The sequence below is a fragment of the Psammomys obesus genome, unplaced genomic scaffold (assembly GCF_907164565.1).
Source record: "Psammomys obesus unplaced genomic scaffold, mPsaObe1.curated_primary_1811, whole genome shotgun sequence".
In the NCBI taxonomy this organism is placed as follows: Eukaryota; Metazoa; Chordata; class Mammalia; order Rodentia; family Muridae; genus Psammomys; species Psammomys obesus.
The window spans coordinates 3,924,031-3,945,877 of record NW_026596131.1 but is presented as its reverse complement, the minus strand read 5'-3'; the positions used below and the strand labels follow the sequence as shown (position 1 = coordinate 3,945,877).

At 48.1% G+C, this 21,847-nt stretch overlaps 1 protein-coding gene across 1 annotated transcript in view; it reads left to right on the top strand.

The window, feature by feature from the left end:
* Positions 1-7,660, top strand: part of Prkca (protein kinase C alpha) — a 383,669-nt gene extending 376,009 nt beyond the window's left edge. Inside the window, exon 17 of the mRNA XM_055592063.1 lies at positions 1,175-7,660. Coding sequence (XP_055448038.1) covers positions 1,175-1,339 — 165 coding nt within the window. The 3' untranslated portion in view covers positions 1,340-7,660. The remainder of the gene's footprint in view (positions 1-1,174) is intronic.
* The last annotated feature ends 14,187 nt before the right edge of the window (positions 7,661-21,847 follow it).

The window sequence follows — 21,847 nt, the reverse complement described above, 5'->3', positions numbered from 1 at the left end:
CCTCTCCCGGCTCTTCAAATGAGAGAATGGGGTAGGTTCCACCTCACAGATTACCTAGAACTGCCCTCTGTTAGAGATCCAAGAATGCCTCCTTAGATTAAAATGTATGCTTACTCAAAGCGAATTCACGTTGCTCTAATTGAGCTGCCAGCAGATAGAAGAACCACGGTTGCAGCATGTTCAGAACCATCCCTAGGAGCATCGGTGAAGCTCTCAGCTCTTTACTGGAAATCCCAGACACTTTGGCATGCCACAACCCTTCTAGGTGTTTGGAAAAGTAAGACTATTCCTTCCCTTCCTTCCTAGAAGGAATGTAACGTTTTGCAAGTGCATCGTGCAATGGGTTTTGCGTAACTCTTAGTCATATAGTTGACTCTGAGTTGAGTAAGACTCTCCTACACTACTGCTTAAGCAGCTGTCTGGCTAGATAACCACAGGGAATCTATACCAAAGGCCTCCATTTGCAAAGAATGCCTTGGGGGGGTGATATTCAAGACAGAGCATAGACTTTACTGTACCTGTGCATACCTTCTCCTGTCTTGAGCCCATGCTGTGAATGAGCTCCATGTTGACCTGCCTGCCACTTGACCAGCCGTGTCCAGATGTACAGAGTTCTTGCTGGGCTCAAAAACCTCATCTCCTACTATTGCCAATGTACCTACCCCATTTGCTTTAAAGTTACTCTGAGGGCTGGAGTTTCTAAAACATACACAGCTTCTGTCTGATTACAAATATTATTACAAAGAGCCAGATATGGGACAAAAACCTCACCCTATCAATGAAAGGTTACCTACAGGCACAACCAATATCATGGCCTTTTCAACATGGAGCTATGACTGTGTGTGCACATTCATGCTCATAGCTCTGCTTGCACAACAAGGTGATACTGTAGTGGAGAGGCTGTCTTTTTTGCTATGTTGTAACACAACAGTACATCTCTATCTAGAGTTTTCATTCTGAGTACATATGAAGAATTACACTCAGGTAACTCTCTGTTGTTTGCTGTGCCTGGCTTCTGATTCCAGTAGGCCTGGAAGTCCTGCAAGATTCTTGCTGCCCAGCCAGGCCCAGTTTCCCTGTTGGCACTTCCATTACATCGAAACGCTCTCAGAAAACCACTCCTGTGATTTGTATCTTCTAACCTCTTCTTTTTCTCTTTTTTTCCCCCCCACAGTGCGGCAAAGGAGCAGAAAACTTTGACAAGTTCTTCACACGAGGGCAGCCCGTCTTAACACCTCCAGACCAGCTGGTCATCGCTAACATAGACCAGTCTGATTTTGAAGGGTTCTCGTATGTCAACCCCCAGTTTGTGCATCCGACCTTACAAAGTGCCGTGTGAAACAAACAAACAAACAAAAATGAGAGATAAAATGCCTCCCCAGCCCCCAGCCTCCTCCCGCCCCACCCCCACCCCCGCATTGGGAAATGATCCTTAACCTTAAAATTTTAAGGCTATGGCCTTGTATTTTGTTCCACACAGAGACCTGAAAAGTCTAGGGACATTAGTCCATAAGTGATTAACTTTTCAGGGTCTCTCTCTCTCTCTCTCTCTCTCTCTCTCTCTCTCTCCCAAGAACATTATCTTAGTGGATGATGACATAATGTACAGAGTACAGTTTAATTATTTAGAAGTCACATTTGACTGCAAGTTAATTCTTCCTAGAAAAAAAAAAAGATACTTATCTTCCCCCCCCCTCCCCTTTTTGGTACGATTTGATATAATCTGCATACCCTCCACTCTGGATTTTTACTATCAGGATCCCTCAACCAAAGATAGTAAAGTGATTCCAACTCCAACTCAAGGGACAGAAACATTTCCACCCAAGATGTCTTTGGAACACACACACACACACACACACAAAAAAAAAAAAGGAAGCCCAAAGAGTAAGCAAAGACAGGTTGGGGGCTAGTATCTTCAAGCCCCCATTACTTCTATTCTCTATTTCGATGGAAACAGTCCCTGGAATTTGAGAGGGCAGGATGAACCACCGTTCCCAAATGTCATAGCACAACCATAGTGCAGCAGTTTGAGAGTGAAAGAAAACTTCAGACAGTTATTCAGTTGAAAACTTCAGATGATTGAATCTATCATCTGTGTTTCCCTACTTGGTTGATAACTATCTTGATAACTCATTCTTTTTAAGAGGCCAAATCATCTAAGGACTTTGCTGAACAAGCGTGTGAAATCATTTCAGATCAAGGATAAACCATGTGTATGTTCATTTTAATCTCTGGGAGATGACTCTTCAGTCCAGGGTGCCATCAGTAACCATGCCACTACTCACCAGTGTTGTTAGCCAACCCCTCCACGCACACAAGAATGTTTTGCTACCTTTGTGGGTACCCTTTCTAAGAAGCTGAAGTGTATGCCCCAACCCCTTTTGTACTATTTATTTAATAAGCTGCAGTGTCGTTTATGAAAGTACAATGTATAGTAACTTAATCAAAGTACCGACTAGCATCAGTTCCTATTGATTGATTTTCCCTCTTTCTCTAGCCCTAACATCTACGTAGAGATGAAAAATGGTATAGTTTGGGTTCCCCTTTCCAGTTCTTACTGAATGACACACCTGGAGCTGTAGGATCAAGATACTTTCTGCTTATATCAGCTCAAAGATGTTTTCTTGCTAGAAGGATTTTAATATGTTTTGCGAGTGCATCATGCAATGGATTTTGCATGTTTATAATAAAACTTAATAACAAGTTAATCTATATTATTGATATGATTGTATCAAGTATAAAGAGTATTATGATAATTTTTATAAGACAAAATTGTGCTATATTTGTGAAGGCTCACGTTTCCAGTCTGCTTTAAGATTAAGTGTTAGCTTTATTCATTGCTGCTGTGCTCTCTCTTACCCACTACCCCACACACTGGCACTTATCAGATATATTAATTTTTTAATGTAGATGTAATTTTAAAAATGGATGGCTACTTTACATGTTTAACTAGACTTTTACTATATATGTGTATATATGTATATATCTATATATATATTTGATTCTACCTGAAAACCCCGGTTTTGTTTGTGGGGATTATTTTTGAGATGAGACTCTCTTAATTTCTTCATGTTATCTTCTGTTCAGGTTCCTCTACCACTCCTCCTCTTGGGGACAGCTGGAAATGTTTAATTCCAATGTTCCTGATATGTATACATGTGGCATTGTTACAGCACCCAGGCTGAACTGTGTGTGTGTGTGTGTGTGTCTGTCTCTCTGTCTGAGTCTTTTCAGCCTATGTCTTTTGGGAACTCTAGGGACAAAAGGGTGGAAGGATTCCTTTCTGTAATGTGCACATGGACACACCACAAGTATGTTGTCTGTCTTCCTGCCACAGAATAATTCACTGTGTACCCCAAAACACACCAACTCCTTGAAACAAACTTTACCCCATGCCTGTGTGTAGCCTGAAGCTGTTACCAACAGACTCTTTTCAGAGGCACATACTGTCTTAAAGCTGTGGCTAGAACATTCTAGCCTTTGAAGAGCACATCTTTGGCAAAACAGCTCCCGGTACAAGGTGTTCAGAAGAGGCGGGCTTCTGCAGCATGATGATTGTGAAAATAAAGAGTGAAGATGGAAGCTCCCAGCAGTCCCTGCGGAAGGCATCTCTCCCGGAAGTGTCACCCAGCTAAACTCTTCTCCTCTCTCCGCCTGTCTGTTCGACAGTCGAGCAGTATGCAGCCCACCAAGGGTCTTTGAGATAAGGATCATAGGCTGTTCTTAAACCCCCTAATCGGAAGGAGATGTGGAGTGGAGGATGGGCCAGACCAGAAAAAAAGCAGTTTCTTCTGCAGCGTTTCATGAATTCTGGATTTTAGAACTCAAAAAAAGGGGGAGGGGAGCCAGGGGATTTCAGGTGTTGATCTTAGAAGCCCAGCTCATCATCCTGGTGATCCAGCCTTATCAAAAACACTATCCTTGGTCCAACAGTAGAGGAGCTGGCTTCTAAGTGAGCCTTGGAAATGAAAGCATTGTTCTTTCCCAGCCGGAACAGCAACAGGTCTGACCCCCAGCTAGACCTCTCAAGGTTCAGGAAATCACAGAGAAGGAACGCAAGGGTCATGGACAATCTGTCCGAAGGTGCCAAGCTGCCTGATTGTTTGAAGCAAGTCGAAGGCTTGGGTTCTCCCTTAAGCCACCAACAGCCAGCTCCAAATGCCTCAGCTTCTCCAGAAACCATGTGCAGTCCCTTGGATGGCTTGTTGTCATAAAGAATGTTAAAACAACAATCTCAAAAGGGGGGTGGGTGGGAATTACGGAGGCACAGAGCTAGCATTTGCCTAAGGAACAGAACGCTGGAGGACAAACTTAGGAGAAAAGATAAAAATTTAAGAAAGTATCCATGATGCAGCCTATTTTATACACTGCTGAGTGTTAAATTTAGATAAAGGCTAATACTCTAAAGATCGGGGCAGCCCAAGACAGTTACTGCTGCAAAACTAACTCATGTGGATAACCATTACCAGCTTCTAGGCAGGATCAGTTGATAACAGTCTACACCATCGCCCCCCTTCATAGGCCCTGTGTGGATGGAGGCTACAGGGAAATGGCTGGTTTTTGAACTGAAGTGTCTGTGTAGGAGGTAAGAATCAGGAGCATGGCTTGAAAGGTTTAGTCCCTGGGTTGGAGGGTCAGGAAGCACTGCTCTCAGACGCTGCCTGCATTGGCAAGATCTGTGGAGGAGAACCTAGCTCAATCCGAGTCTCCACAGGACCCATCAGGCTGTGTGACCCAGAAAAGCCATTGAAATTGTCTTGTATTATATTCCCCTGGAAGGTGGCCTTTGCTCAGCGGCTGCTCTCCCCTCTTCCACCACAGGCCAGCGGGCTGCTGGCTCTGCCTTTGGCATGGCATCTAAAGTTACCCGGTGCTTGGGTTGAATGGAAAGAGCTGGAATAGGCTGCCAGGTGCAGCCCCGGGAGTTAATGGGCAGGAGCTAATTCAGGCGCTGGACAAGAAGCCCCAGGAACTAAAATGACTGCCCTTCACCACCTCGCATCCCCCCCCCCAACCTCTGCGGCCTAGTTTGAGCTAGTAGCCTTTTCTTTAATTAGTCTTTCTATCAGTAATTTGAGAAACTCAGGAGGCCAGGAGTTTTCTGGACGCTTGGCCTGAGATGGTCCTGTGAAAGATTACCAGGCCAGTATTAACCCTCAAGTGTTGCCGCTCGCGAGCTACAGTTCTTAAAAGCGTGGTGGCTTGCCAAGCCCCAAAGAGCCACCCATTGATGTATCACACAGAGGAGGAAGCTGAAATGAACGCCATGTGAGAAGAGCAGAGTTCTAGTGTACCCAGAAAGACATGGAAGGTTGGCGGAGAGATTGGTGGTACCCGCAGGGGTCATTGGTGCAAATGAAAGTTGCCGTCTGTCAGTCTTCAAATGTGTGTCTTTCGTCAGGGACACGGGCTGTTGTTTCTCTTCCAACCCTCCCAACTGTAAGAAGTCCTTTGCCCTGAACACAGCCTGGCCAGCCAGCAGACCCTGGAAGCCACTAAGTTCCATCTTTTTCCTTCTGATAATAATGACTGCTGAGACTAGGTGCAGAAGTCGCAAAAACAGCCAACAGTGTCCCTCCAGCTTCTGCTTAGCAGGAAAAATAAGGAGGGTTTGTGCGGGGCTTTGTTTTCGCAAAACAGGGGGGGGGGGGGGAGGGAAGTGAGAGTCACATGCTTTTAAAAGCCTCCGCAAGGCAACACCACCTGACAGTCATTTTCTCACCTTGGTCTTATGAAATCACCTATTTCCTGTGTGTACGGGTCACACTGTTTCCTGTTTGTTTACAGCCCCAGAAGGGCAGGTGTGCCCGTCCACACCCCACAGCTGAGCACCCCACACAGCCATGCTCAAGAGATGCATGCTGAGCCAGGGGCCTGAAAGGATGCTGACCATGACAGATACAGGACAATGGTAATGAAAGTAGCGGGTCCTCTGGTTAGCAGCGGCTCCACATTAATGTGACAGAGTGTTAGAAAACAGGCTTGGAAATTTGTCTTGAACTGCTGTTAACAACATGTGATGGGCAAGCAACACCCCTGCCCTGTCTCATTGAGCCAGTGCAGCAAATCTAAAGAAAGCTGTTACTTTCCGCTGTTAGAATAACCCAGGAAATCAGGAAAGGGTGCTGGAGACATGCGCAGATGCGGCGTTCTAGAGATGGTGTCTCCTGCTGTCCCCGGGATACTACAGTACCAAGACTCCATGGTCAAAAGCCTGTATGGCTCAGCTTCCTGCACCCCTCATTCGTGTGGTCAGGTGTCAGTCAACAAACACAGAGGACATACTAAGTGATTAAACAGCCTTACTGTGACCCTCCCCGGAAGCCCACAAGTTCCAAAGACTTTTTTTTTTTAACCTAAAACAAGAAATTAACTTATTTACTCCAATAGAAGACAAGAATATCCTGGGCTATTTGTACTTTTTTATAGAGAACTTTAATAACTCGATTCTTTAAAAAAAAAAACATGAGTTTTTAAAATTAAAACTAATACAAATTTCATAAAAAATCCAATTCCATGAAGCCTATAGGAAGATTTCATCCAGGTTGGATAGAGTACCCATGGCCTGTATTCCCACTGCAGGATTTCCCCACGCCAGTGAGGTCCACCGGTGTCCACACTGGAGTGGCTGCCGGAGGGTGTTCTCTCTCTTTTTCAGTAGACACTAAGGACAGCTGCCTGAGGTTTAGCCATCTTCCAACTGCAGGGAAGATGGCTGTATAGCCCCCGCCTTCCCGATGCAGTCCGAGGAGAGCACTCTTGGGGACCTCTGGGACTCCACTCTGCTCTAAGGGTCTGTGAGCAGGATGGGGCACTTCTTCCTTCTCCAACTCCATCCACAGTCACTTAGTCTCTCATACCTAGTTTAAAAAAAAATGAGAGAGGCCCTAGAAGGATTTTGCTCATTGAACAATCCAAAACCTACTACCCCAAGAAGAGGCAGCATCAAGTGTGCTGGAGGCGTCTGCCTCCATGCCCGTGAGTGCGAGTAGACAGAGCCTTCCCTTTCAGACAGCAGCTATCCAGCCCATTTTGTAAGGACCCCTTTTTTTCTAGATGACAACAAAAGGCGGCTTTGCACTTTCTGATTAAACAACTTGTGTCTTTTGTCTCCTGCTTAGTTTTAAGACTATTCTGTGATCAAAGTTTGTAGATTTTTGTTAATATTTTGCCTGGAAAAATGTGACTCTCTCCTTGGGAGGTTTAGTAGACTATCGAAAATTATAGGTGAAGGTGATTACTATTTTGAGCCTAAAGGTTTTCTAAGAATCTAAGACCTCGGATCCTGACTATGAAGGTTTTTCAGAATGTCTTTTATAGATGATCAGAGAAGCATTTGAAGTTGTGTTTCCTACACGGTTTCTGTCTTGTTTTATGAAGGACACGCCACGTTCTAATCTCTCATTGAAAAACACCATGCAAAACCCCAAATTGGTTTGGAGGAAGGAGTGAAGGTTGAGGTTTTCCGCCTGATGAGCCGTAGCGGGCTGTCCACGGCTTGTTCGGTTACCTAGCGGGTGAGGCGGATATGTAAATTACTGCATAGTTTTCTTGGATTTGTGTAACCTCTAATCTCCGTTTGCATGATTCGCTTTGTTAGATGCATTCATTGTAGTTCCGGAAGCAAGTGTGTCTGAATAAAGATACTGATCACCGCTGAGCCAGCGGCTGTCATTTGCGTCCCGCAGTGGCCTAGCTCTTCTTTCCCATCCAGTGTTCACTGAATGGTGTCAACTCCAGACACGCTCTGGAGAACAGTTTCATCTTTTCACCTAGTTCAAGCATGGCTCCCTATTAGAGTCACTTTAAAAAAAAAATCATAAATTAGCCTTGGGGACTGGAGAGATGGCCCAGCAGGGTAGAGCACTCACTGTGCAGTCACGAAGAATACAGTTCAGACCCCCAGCTCACACACAGCAAGCAGGGTGTCCCACAAAGCCAGCACGGCTGGACCTGACACCTTCTGGCCTCTGGTAAGCCTGTGTGAGAGCACTCCCATTTGCACATACACTCGCATACAAATCAACAAATGAATAAGGAAACGTATTAAAAAGAAATCAAAATCCTGTGTGCTGGACCAGGGAGACGGTTCGATAGGTAAAGGCGCTTGCCACCAAACCTGAGGACCTGAGATCAGTCCTCACGACTGACGTACTGGAAGGAGAGAACTGACTCCTGGGAGGTGTCTTCTGACCTCCGCAGGCGTGCTGTGCCTGGCTGGCTGGCTTACTCGCTGCCCTCCCTCTCGACAGGATCTCACAAAGTCCAGCCTGGCCTCAAACCCTGATGGTCAGAGTTGCACTCTTGATTAAGTTATATTCTTGATAATCCTTAAGTTCTTGATCCTCCGGCCTCTTCGCCTTCGCCTGTAGTGCTAGGGCACAGGCAAACCATCACAGCTAACTGTAGTGCTGGGGACTGACCCAGGGCTTTGTGCATACCAGGCAAAAAGCCTGTCAACTAAGCTATGTCCCCAGCCCTCAAAACCCAGTTTCTAAAAGCCAAGGACTGACGTCGGCAGCGCATCTTGGTCACTCTCTTCTGACATCCTCCTTTGAGAGGCCTCTCTCCTCAGGCACATAGCTTTGTTTCCCTGTACCCCACCTCCCATCCCCAGTCCTGCAATGCCCAGCCCAGGCCTGCCCATTTTAATGCAAACATATGTGCGTCCAACCAGGTCAATGTTCTATCCCTAAGATGCTGAACTCACACCTAACCTCCCGAAGTCCAGGGCCCTGCAGCTGCCTTGGCCAGAAGGGCTTGAGTCAGTCTGCCAAGATTTCTCTGGTGCCTTCTGAGGCACAGGCAAGATTAAATGTGGCTTGTCCAGCCAGCCCTACAGAGGTGGAGGAGACAGTCTGAGGTCATAAGCAAAACCCTTCCAGGGGTACCAGATATCACCAAAATAGAAGCTCAGAAACTAGATCTTCTGTCCAATAATGGCCTTTATCACCACCTTTATCCATCGACACCCAGTCTATCAGAGCAGGCACTGCTGAGGCCACTCAGTCAGAAGTCTCAGCTGGGGGCTATTTTGCCCCTGGGGCATCCAGAGATTTTTTTTTTTTCTGACACAGCCAGGAGGCACGCTGCTGACCCGGCTGGGTAGAAGGCAGGGTTGCTGCCAAGCGCCTCGAAATATACGGGACAGTTTCCGATTCAAAGCCTTGCCACACCCAAAATGTTAGTGGTCCTTCTTTTGAGGGGCCTAACCTAAAATAGTTCCCAAATCCTTCTACTTCACTCCACCTTCAGTTCTCCGTACCCTGTTCACCCACCCTGAGATCACCCTTGATCTCTCACAGCCACCCCTGCTAGCAGCCAACAGTGGTTTAAAGCTCTCCCGCTGCCTCCCATCTCCCATCATCCACAGCCAGCCAGCACAACCCACTCTCAGGATACTGAGTCAATGGTTGGGAAGGTAAGTTCAGAAATGCTGACATGAGGGCTGGGGAAATAACTCAGTAAAGCGCATGTTCCATCTGCATTAAAGATCTATATTCAACCCCTGGAACCCACATCTTAAAAGCTGGGCATGGTGGTGTGTGCTTGTAATTCTCTCCCTGGGGAGGCAGAGACAGGTCTGTGGCCACCCAGCCTAGCTGAATAGCCACACCTCAGGCCAAAAAAAGAGCTTGTCTCTAAAAACAAGGCAGACAGCTCCTGAGGTTGTTCCCAGGCCTCAGACAGGCCTGAGGTTGTTCCCAGGCCTCCACGAGTGTACACACACACACACACACACACACACAATGCCAACTTCCTGTATGCATATGTGTCAGGCTCTTTCCTATCAGAATATGCTAGGTGAGGGGCCCGGATACTTGTCATATTCACTAATGGGCCCCAGCAGCTAAAGCAGTGTTCTCACATAGCAGAGACCCAGATGAACATTTTGTCTAGTGAGTAAATGCATAAAAGGACCCCCCCCCAGGCCATGCCACCTCGAGGTACTACAAGAACCGTGGCAAGGCCTTGTCCCTTGCTCTGGAGGCGTTCAAGCGCTGAGGAGGCAAGACAGACACACAGACATGGCTTAAAAATGAAAGCACCAGCTTAGAAACCCAAATTGCCAGATTCTATCCTCCAGCCTTGAGTCTAGAGAGGCAGTGGCTGCCTGTGGTTTCACTTGAGTGAGCATTGAATGCCCTGGGGCTTTTCTCTAGCTTGTTGTGTGCTCTGGGGGGGGGGGGGGGGGCAGTGGTGTAGAAAGCATGGTTCAGCTAAAATGGCACCACAAACCCAGCGAAGGCTATGTGTATTTTCACACCCTGCCCCAAGAGTGGTTACGGCAGGGATCCGGGGGCTGCTTGCAGAGTGTGTGCAGGAAACGCTTTGGGCTCTAAGGAAGCAAAGCTGAATATCCCAAGATTCTTCTCTTGTAAGCTAACTCATTAAATATATTCCAGGCAACCTTGTTCTAATCACAAAAAGAGAAAATGGAATCCAGCGAAATCAAAGGGCTAGAGGCAGGCCCGAGGACTCAACAGACACAGACAGGTGAGCGTGTCGGAGAAACAGGAGTCTGAAGCAGATGACAGACACAAGCGTGTGGACACATTCCCCCACAGCTGCAGGCACAGAGGCGATCTGTCAGAAAGGTGCAAGACACACCTTTTTACAGTTCCTCTGTTTGCCTTTACTTAAAGCCCACAGTGACAGCCACCTCAGGTAGAACCCAGTGACCTTGTTCATGTTACGTAAGAGCAAGGGTCAGTTCAGAGAGGTTGAATACCAATACCCAGAGGAGCAGATACCAGATGCCCCGAGCCCACTATAAGTGCAGAGATGTGAGCCGTGCCTGGCTGGTGCTTCCTGGAGGGGAAGACCAAGAGGCTGTGATCTGAGGAAGGAGGGGCTAGGAAGAGGAGGTCTGTGCAAGCAGAAACTAATCAATGGGAGGGAGAAGAAGGGCTGATGTCCATCTAGCGCCTGCTATAGAACCTGGACATACAGACCTTACTAACTCCTGTGGCCCTGTTGGGATAGAGATCATGTAAAGACTGACACATGAGGAAACCTTGTACTACGTCCATATAGTAAGGGCCATGGCTCACACCTTAATAATGGGAAAATAAAGGCTCAGGTACTAAGAGGCACCACTGGGCTGGGTGCAAGTTGGGTACCACGTATGTATGCTCTTCCCAACCTTGGCCTACTCAGAGGTCAGAGATGCAGGACCTCCTGAGGGTTTTCTTCCCCTTCACTTCCTTTCAAGCTTACACCACCAAGGGGAAGTTCTCCTTGTCTGCGAGACGAGATACCCTTCTGCAGCTGTTTCCACAAGCTTACCCCCTCCACTGCCTTCACCCTCTTTCTCCTGATTTTATTTCCCCCTTTTTAGCACTGCCTGTGCCAGGGAGGAGGGAGAAAAATAGCATCACAGTTCTTAGAACCCAGCAGGTACTTCGAAGCCACCCACACCTGCCTGCCTCTTGCCCAGAGAGACCCAGGAGAAAGAAAACAAGCTATGGGGATATCTGGCCTGGGGCTCAGCCTCCACCACAGCCTTGAATTGAGGCCCCTCTCGTAGGAGTCAAAAGCCATCAGAGGGGAGCATGTTCTAGTAGGTAGGGGACTTAGCAGAACAGGCTACTCAGTGTCTACGGCAGTGAGCAGCTTAGGGAGGAACCTCGGGACTTAGCTGGGACAGAACACTGCAGGAATGCTGCTCCTATTTTAGGATTCGACAGAAATAACACCTTGATTCCTAGAGCTAATACAAAGAAGGAAAATGAAAACCCGTCCCCCTTGAAGACATACTGTCGTACTTAACAACCAGGTAACATGCCCATCATATTTGTCATCTTCCTGTGCTGGCAGAAAAGTCCTGTATTAAATGCCAGTGGAGCTCACAGCATCGATGCGTGGTGTGTGTGTGTGTGTGTGGGGGGGGTATATGTGGGTACTGGCACAAGTGTAAGAGCATGTATAGATGTATAGAACTCAGTGCCAGGTGTCTTCCTCAATTGCTTTCTGCCTTGTTTGTTTGTTTGTTTGTTTGTTTGTTTTGAGACAGCATCTCACGATGAACCTGGAGCCCATCGATTCTTTTCGAGTAGCTGGCCAGGGGGCCCCAGGGATCCTCCTGCTTCTGCCTGTCTAGTTCTGGTGTGCTGGCACCTGTGCCCCTGTGCCCAGCCCTTTCACGTGAACTCTGGGGATATGAACTCAGGGCCTCGTGCATGACAGGCACTGTACCAACTAAGCCGTCTCTCCAGCCACCCCATTAAACATCTTGCACATCCAGAAACACATGAACAAGAGCAAGGAGGCCAGAGAGTCTATTAAAAATTCCAACTTAGGCTTCTCGGAAGAACAGCACCATGGGAAGCAAAATAGACACGGCCCTTCTTGACTTTTACAATATTCCCTGGTCTTTCTTCGCTAGATCCAATGAGCTTTGTGGCTTCTGTTTTCAATCTTTGGCGGATCTACGGGGTATTGTCTCACCAGAAGTCAAGAGCATTGGTATGGTGGGCTCTAAAAGCTTGGGAAGCAGGGGTTGGAAAGACGGCTCAGCAGTGAAGAGCACTCAACATATTTATGTTAATTATATAGAATTTAAAATGTATTCCGGACTTAAGAGAACAACGAATTCTGCTTCTTAACAGATGAGTCATTTCAAGATTCACTTCTGCATATACACACACAGAACGCATACACCCTATGTTCTAGCACACTCCAAGTTACTAGTTTCCACACATTTTAGCTGTGAGTTGTGGTGTAACTAATTATCCAGAAACTTGCCAACTGAAATACTTGCTGTCTCACAGGTTTTGGTTATTTGGGCGTGGGGGGGGGAAGACAGCTTAGCAAACAGGACTGTTCCCAGCTCTTCAGAAAATGTCAGTGATGGCAATCTTGTCCTCAGATATATATATCTCTGTGAGCCTTCCGGTTGGCCTATATGGTTTCCCTTGTTACATTTAATTAAGGATGCCCTTTCGCTATAGTACATGGTGACAGTTTCAAATCTTGAAAAGGGGGCTAGAGAGATGGCCCAGTGGTTAGGAGTGCTGGCTGCTCTTGCAGAGGACCCAGGTTCAATTCCCAACATCCACGTGGGTCTCTGTAACCATCTGTAACTCCAGTCACAGGGGATGTGATGCCCTGTTCTGGCCTCTTGGGCCCCCTGCGTGTGTGTGGTACAGACATACATGTAGGTAAACATGCTCAGACACATAAAATAAAAATCTAATCAATCTTGTTTTGAAATCTTGAAAACTACAAAACAATCAAGACAAAAATAAATAAGTTCCACTCATCCTCACATAAAGATACCACTGAAGGCATCTGAGTTTCTTCCTGCATATCAGCTTACCCTGTTGGGCACACAGTGGGCACCCGCATGCCCACCCTGCTTTTCCACGTATATCTGTTTCCATGAACGCACAATATCACACACCTCACTCGAGTCATTAAGAACCCTTCATACTGGTTTTGTTTGTTTGGTGAAACAAAGTCTTGCTTGCATACCCCAGGCTGGTCACAGGTCACTCCGGAGCCGGGGCTGGCTGTGGTAGTTTGAATGAGAAAGTGTCCCCCCCACCCCAAGCTCAGTCATTTGAATGCTTGGCATCCAGTCAGTGGTTCTGTCCAGGCTCTGTGGAGGTGAGCCTTGCTGGAGGAAGTACGTCAGTGGGGGTGGGCTCTGAGAGATTGTAGCTGCACCCACTTCCAGTTCTCATTCTGCTTAGTGCTTTCATTAAAGGTGTGAATTCCCCTGCCGCCATGCCTGGCCCCTGCCGCCATGCCTCCACTCCAGCACCATGCACTCTCATCCCATCCCTTCCAAACAACAAGCCAAAATAAAATTCCTCTTCCTTAAGTTGCCTTTCATCATGGTGTTTTATCACAGCATCAGAACGGTAACTAATACATTCGCTTTGCATTCCAAAATCCTCCCACCATAGGCTGCCAGGTCCTGGGATCCCAGGCATAGGCCATCACATCTAAATCCCCACTGACCAGCTACAGTGACTACTGGTTTGTAGTCTATTGCCGTCTATCGTAGACTATTTGGTTGTGCAAACTGACATTTGTTACTAAGTCAGCTATCATTACATTTTTAGAGTTTTCATCTTTTACATTATTTTGAGCAATTCAGTGGTAAACACCTTCGATCCAAAATCTTCTAATGCAGTTGTCTCACTTCTTCAGCTGGATCCCAGAAGCATAATTGGATGGTTTTTTGTTTGTTTGTTTGTTTGTTTGTTTGTTTTGAAAACTCTTGGTATTTGCTTATTGTGTGTTGTGGTTTGTTTGATTGTAGCAGGGTCTCACGTAGCCCTGGCTGCTCTCGAACTTGTAGCTGAAGCTGACCTTGAACTCCCAAGTACTGGGATCACAGGCTGCACCACTGTGCCTGCTTGAAACCTTGCTTTCAGTAGTGACATTGTCTTGCCCCGGATCAACTAAAAACTAATGGGAATTTTTTTTTTTTAACACCATACTGTGTCTAGATTGTTTGCCACCTAGCCAACATCAGAAGTCAACTCATTCATTTCTTCATTCAACAAACATTTCCGTACACCCTGAACAGTGAGTGCAGGAGGACCAGGCCACATACTGTGTGTGTGCAACAGCTGTCACGGCTTTTAATCAGAAGAATGTTTGTTCTCAGCCTCTTCCTGCAGGGTCTGAAGCAGCTTGAGGTCCTTTGAAACAGTTTGAAATACTTCAAACAAATAATTAAATAGAAATAGGCCATCAGGCTCAAAGAGAATAAAAACATATATTTTCCACAAGAATCAATAAAATCCCTGTCACCGACCTTAAAGTCATCTGTGCATTTCCTAGAAGCTCTGCATAAAGTGGGAGCTGTGACAGTCAGTCATGTGACTCTCTTTCCTGGAACCGTATGTCTCTGGGAAAGAAAAGCCTTTCCCAGCACTGAATTCCAGAAGAAATTCCTCAGGAACGATCTTTACTGCATTAAAGAGACATTTTGTCAACACAAAACATTGTCTTTAGTGGCATTTTGGAGTGTTTTATTTTTCTTTTTGAGATAGGGTCTTGTGTAGCAAAAGCTGGCCTCAAACTCTGTAGCCAAGACTGGCTTTCAACTCCTGATCCTCCTGCCTCCACCTCCGTAACACTGGGATGACAGGCTTGCACCACATTGGAGTTGTTTCTTCCTTCCTTCCTTCCCTCCCTCCTTCCTTCCTTCCTTCCTTCCTTCCTTCCTTCCTTCCTTCCTTCCTTCCCTCCTTCCTTCCTTTCTTCCTTCCTTCTTTCTGACAATCAGTTCAGTGGTGTATCTCCCCTGGCCTGACCTTAGTGATCTGCTTCAACTACTGGGCATGATATAAAAATGAAATTTCATGAAGGTGACCGATGTGGATGTCCAGGCCAGTGTCTGGAAAAGTAGCCAATGACAGGATCCAGCCCAGTCCAAGAAAAGAATTTAGAATTCCTGGAGGAAAAGAAACAGTGAGATGCCGTGTTTTATCTATCGGCTTGGCAAAAGTTAAAGAACCTGCTTTAAAGATTAAAGCCCAATTTTGGCAGGAGTCAGGGAAACCAGCCCTCGCCTGCCCTGTGGGTGGGAACAGAAATTGGTGCAATAATTTTGGAGGACAATTTGGCGTTTGTAACAATAGTCTCAAAAATGTGCTTACACGCAGCTATTCTACTTTAGAAGAAATTTTTCAAAGGAAAAAAGGAGGAGGAGAAGCACACAAAGCCTTAGGTGTTGGACTTCCTTCTCCCGAGCTGTTAGGATTGAGGTCAGCACAGCTAGGTACAGAACTGGACATCCAGCTGGTCCTTTGCAGTCATTTGCTTAAGCATATTGGTTCTCTCATACAGTCCTCTATCCATTTACTAACTCATTAACTTATTTTGTGTGTATGTGGGTGTGTGGGTGGAGCTTGGGTGGGGCTTCATGTATGCAGGTACACAGGCGCGTGCATGTCTGTGGAAGCCAGAGAATCACCTCAGATGCCCTTCCTCAGGGTTTTCCACATTGCTTCTTTTTGAGACAGGATCTCTCACTAAGACCCAAATCTTATCAGTTGGGCTAGTCTGGCTAGCCCAGCCTGCCCTGGGCATCTGCCTGTCTCTGTTTCCCCCGTGTTCGGTTTGCCAGGGCAGGCCACCAGGAGCGGGTGGTTACTCAGGCGCTGGAGATCAACCTAAGGCCACATGTTTACATGGCAAACTCTTCACTGACAGCCATCTCAGCCCACCCCTTGCCACTCTCTCCGTTCAAAACGTGTTGTTTGGAAAGGACTTCAGACTCCTCAGAACAGTGCGGACTCTGCCCATCTGTTCTCCAGCCAGTTCCCCCTTCCGTTCCATCTACACAGGCAAGTGTAGGAACAGTGTTAACGGGCGGCTGCCCTGCTGGGGACCTCCTACAGAGTTCACTAATGTTTCCTCACACACCGTGTGGTAGACCAAGCTGCTGTGAAATTCTGCCACGCGGGCAGGCTCACCACCATCGGGATCTTCAGCGTGTCCTATTTTGTGAGAAACGCACTCCTGCTGGCCCTTTCCAGCCAGCCCCCTGCCTCACCAGAGCCCCTAGCAACCACCACTGCGTCCTGCCCCATGATCATCTGTCATTTTTCGTGTTGTGGAATAGAAAGCACGCAGGTCTGGAGAGATGGCTCAGTCAGTGAAGTGTTTGATGTGCAAGCACGAGGAGCTGAATTCGAGTCCCCGGCACACCTGGAAACAGCTGGGCTGTGGTGACGTGGGCCTGCAGTCTCAGCTTTTCTGGAGAAAAGACAGGAGGATCCCCGGTGCTTTCTAGCCAGCCAGTCAAGCAGAGGAAGCAAGGTCCAGGTTCAGTGAGAGGGCCCCTGTCTCCAAACTAAGGTGGTAAGCTTTAAAGAAGCCAGCCAGCATTGACCCTGGCCTCCACGAGCCTGGGCTCAGAGCTGCGTGTGCAGGTACAAAGAAGAAATGGCAACAAACGGGACATGACCTTGGCTTTATCTCCCTTGGCTTCTCTCTTTCTTCCCCAAAGCCTCAGCCAGCCACACCTTTCCCTCACCCCTCCTTAGCTTCTGGCAGTGCTTTCAGGATTCCACAAACCAATCCTGAGAGACAGAAAGGTGGCCCGGTTAGCTTTCGAATGGAGCCATGTCTTTGCACACCAATAAACCCATAAAAATATTGTGTGCTGTCCATGTCAGATTCCCACTTGTCCACATGTCCAAAAATATCTACATCAGATTTCCAACTCAGAGCCATTCCCCTGTGGCCGAGGAGTGCCGGCTGCTTAGCACAGAACATGGCCGGGGGCACCGCACCCCACCTTTGAGAAAGGCAGAGGCAAGTTCAGCTGAGAAGGGCAGGGTTGCACGCACCATGCCCTGCTCGTTGGAAACGGCCTCTTGTCTGTGGCTGTGAGCTAGCCATTCCTCATAGATCCTACGGCTGCTGCAAGGTAACCACGTGCTCCTTAGACTCTCCTGGGCCCCGGGAGATGCTCATTTGCTGGAATAATACAGTCTCTGGGCATTTCCTGTGCTTTGCCTAAGGGGACTTAGCTGAGAGTCTGTGACTCGATACCCCAGTAAAGGCTCCTGTGGGCTGCTTTTGGTCCATGAGAATTTTCTAGTTTGGGGCGGGGTCCAGAGACGGCAGATTAACGTAGAAGAGCTTCTGAAGGCTTCTTCGGTATGGAAAAGTGGCTTCCTGCGCAGTTTCCTTCTTTTCAAAAACGTATATGAGTGTGTGAGGTGCCCAAGTGTGTGAGGGCTCATCTGTCTACAGGGACATCCACGCTAGTGCCTATGGAGGCCAAAGGTTGACCTTAGGTAATGTCACCAATCCTTCTCTTTATAGAGGCCCGGTTTCTCACTGAACGTAGAGCTCACTGATTTGGCTCATTTAGCTAACCAGCTTGCCCCAAGGAATCCTCCTGTCCTCACTTCTGGGGTGCATAGGAAACACCTGCCCAGCTGTTATGTGCGTGCTGGGGATCTGAACCCCTGTCCCCACACTTGGGCAGAGTCACCCCTCTAGCCCCCAGCAGCTTCTCCAAACATCCTTACTTGGGGAGCATTGCCCAAAAGACTGTAGCTGCAGCAAGAACAATTTATAGCCAAACAAAACAGATCCCAAAACAATAAACTAAGGGTGGAAAAAAGATTAAAGGCCGGAGAGGAGACGCTGGAAATTTTATCAGACTGAAAAATTGCAGCGTAATGATTTTTGTGAGCTAGGCGGATTCTTCCACCCTCGTCCCCGGTGACTGGGTAAGTTCTTGTCCTCTTCCCCAGCCACCTCACACCACCTGTCTCCTGTGGAGCAGAACTGGAAGGCTAGCTGAGGTCAGAGAGTCCCCCACACCCCTCCACCAGCATGTAAAGCAGGACACATGCAGGAGACTATGTAACTAAACACCCAAACCAGGACACGCTATGTCAAAAACGTTACCCTAAGTATAGTAAGCTGTCCCTTGGTGTCTGTACTGTTAAGGTTTTTTTTTTTTTTTTTTTTTTTTTTTTTTTTTTTTTTTTTTTTTTGTCTGTTGGACCTAAATTGGAGTCACCTGGGAAAGAGGAACTCTGACTGAGGGATTGCCCCCGTCAGATTGGCCTGTGGACATGTCTGTGGGACGTTTTATTGATTGATGGTTGATTCAGGGGTGCTCAGCCCTCCTCAGAGGTGTAGGTCTTGCCCCCTCTGAGCAGGTGGCCCTGGGTTGCAGTAAGAAAGCAAGCTGTGCCAAGCCACAGAAGAGCAAACCAGGAAACAATTGTCCTCCATGGTCTCTGCCTCGGTTCCTGCCTGGGTGTCCCTCGGTGACGGACTGTGACCTGTAAACCCTCTCCTCTCCAGATTGGCTTTGCTCATGATTTCTGTCACAGCAACAGAAACCAAACTAGGACAACATCCTTGGGGTATCCGAGCATATCAAGATCCATACTGGTGCTAAAACACCTTATATCAAATAGATGAGGCGGTGCATGACCCAGCCTGCAATGGAGGCTGGCAGGTCCCATAAACAGACCTAGGAAGGCTGCCATGGCCAGAAGGGACTCATCCGGCTCCTCTGCACCTCTTCCAGCAAGCTCTTTCACTCATTTATTTCAAGGCTTTTTTCATTAACCTCAAAGCTAGGAAATGGCTATTTAAGATACTATTTCCTGTCATCCTGAGAGCCAGGTAATTGGGGGAGGCGACATGAGCCCAGCCCTGCTTTCTTTGCTCTGAAATAAATGGAAATGCTCTCCTTTTCTGGGCCCCCTTTTTCTCTGCACTCCCATGCCATCCTTGGGTGGCAGAGTTCTTGCCTTTGCCTTGGGAGTCCAGCCTCTCCCCAGGCTGATGATGTCTGCCCTGCACGGCGGACCTGGTGGGAGGTGACTGGTGTGTGATCCCATATTAGGTGAGCTGAGCTGAGCTGAGCTGAGCTGTCTTCCCTGCATGGAGCCTGGAGCCCTGGACAAGCTTTCAGAGCTTGTGACCATGAAGTCACTCTTCTTGTGGAACATTCTCTAAGACCCTGCACTGTTAACCCCTTATAGTTGGTAGACACCGGTCCATGCTGATGTCTGATTTGTTTTGATGGTTTTTTTTTTTTTTTTGTCTGTCTGTCTGTCTGTCTGTTTGTTTGTTTGAGACAGGGTTTCTCAGTATAGCCCTAGATATTCTGGAACTTGCTTTGTAGGCCAGGCTGGCCTTGAACTCACAGAGATCCACCTGCCTCTGCCTCCTGAGTGCTGAGACTAAAGCACATGCTGCACGCAATGCCTAGCTATGAAATCTTCATCTGTGTAAGTGTGTGTGTGTGTGTGTGTGTGTGTGTGTGTAGGTGTGTGTATGTGGGGGGTGCATAAGCATATACATGCTCTTGTGTATGCAGGTGTGTGTAGCTGTATGTGCATTAGTGGAAAAGAGAGGTGGATGTCAGGCATCTTCTATTGACTTCCACTTTTGGTGGTGGTGGTGAGACACAGCCTCTCACCGAGCCTGGAGCTCCCACTATCAACTCTGCTGGCTGGCAAGAAGCCCCAGGGACTGCCCAGGAGAGGGTGAGGGAGATGGAGTCCCCAACCCGGGAAACACTCTGGAGACCAGCAGATCTGTGTTACTGCACAGCAGCAAGCATTTTTGTATAGCCTTTGGACCAACGGGGGGGTTGACACGAGCTCCAGGGCTGCCAATCATCCCACTGTCACTATGGAGAGGTGCCTGCCAGCACTCCAGGGAACTTCCATGCAGACAGGGAAAGCATGGATACTCTCCCTGTTTCGGGCCCATTCCGAAGCTCTACCAGCTTCGGGCTGTCATACTATAGAGCTGCCCACCGGGCCCCACTCAGGGGCCGAGGCACCCACACCCCGTCTCCCCGGTTCTGGGATTCCATGCACCCCCATCACACCAGCACTGTGGGGGGTACAGGAGAGGAGAGCCGAGCTCAGGCCCTGTGCTTGCAGGCCAAGTGCTTTACTGACGGAGCCATCTCTCCAGCTCAGTTGTCTTCACCTTCTCAGATGAGGTTGGTGTCTCATACCCAAGGTATGAGCCAACAGAGAAGTTTTAGCGGGCTCAGTTGGGGACAAGACACTGTCTAAGCAGTGGTTCTCAACCTGTGGGTCGTGACCCCTTAGGGCTGCTGCCTATCAGCTATCTACATTATGATCCATAACGGTAGCAAAATTGCAGTTATGAAGCAGCAAGGCAACAATTTTATGGTTGTGGGGGTCACCATGAGGTGAGGAACTGTGTTGAAGGGTGGCAGCGTTAGGAAGGTTGAGAGCCACTGGTGTGGAGTTACTGAGTTCCAGCAGACATCTGTACCAGCGGCTGCCTGGCTCCTGAAGCCGGCCAGGAGCTGTCCAGGTGCTGACTGGACCGCTCTCCTTCCTACCCTCCTGCTGACGTTCCTTTCTTCCTGCTCCCCACCAACACCACCCCCAGGGCCTGTATTCGAAGCTACTCCTTGTAACTTTCTCCATAATCAAAACCGAGAGACATCTTCATTCTGTGGTTGGGCTCCCCTGACCTTGAAACTGTCTTAGAAATCTAGTTACCAAGGGGACGACGCAGGAGAGCAGACGCCGAACAGCTGGCCTTTGAGTGAGCACAGCACGGAGAACATGGAGAACAGCCATGCTGGGAACAGGAGCTGCTGTGGCAGTCACCGGGTGGGAATGCAGGCAGCAATGTCATCGCCCGGGTTCCACGGGACGCTGCCTGGAGAATAAGGGAGAGCGTGTTCCCGGGCAAGAAAGGAAATGACTTCTTTTCCTGCTGGGCCTGGAGCCTCAACAAGGCACTCACTGGGCTGTGGGAAGGAGAAGGGTGGGTAGCTGGGAGGCAGCGTGGAAAACAGCTCAGGCTGGCTGATTGAAGATGGAGGATGTGTGGCTGGGTCTGACAGAGCAGGAAGAGGGAAGATTATGCTGATGTCTCTAAAGGACATATTTCATACCTGGCCCAGCAAAATTAAGTGCAGGAGGGAAGGGTAGCTGTGTGCAGAGCAGATCCCACAGGCAAAAAAAGAACTGGTGAACAACACAGCACAGCCTTGCCTTCTAGGTCCCCATCGACCAGGCTGCCCCTCCTCTTTCCCATCTCCTCTTTCTCTACCTCTTCCTCCTCCTCTGCTCCTCCTCCTCCTTCTCTCCTCCTCCTCTTCTTCATCTCCATGGGTTTCCTGTACTTCAGGATGGCCTCAAATTTACCGTGACCTCAAACCTCTGAACTGACCTTCCTGCCTCCACATCCTAAGTGGTTGGATGATTGATATTTGCCACCATACCTGATTCATGTGGTGTTAGGAATCAAACTCAGGACTATGCATGGCAGTCTACCAATTGGGCCACATCACCAGCCCTGGCTTTTGGCTTCTTGAAGCCTACTATTCCTTAAGCTCCATGGC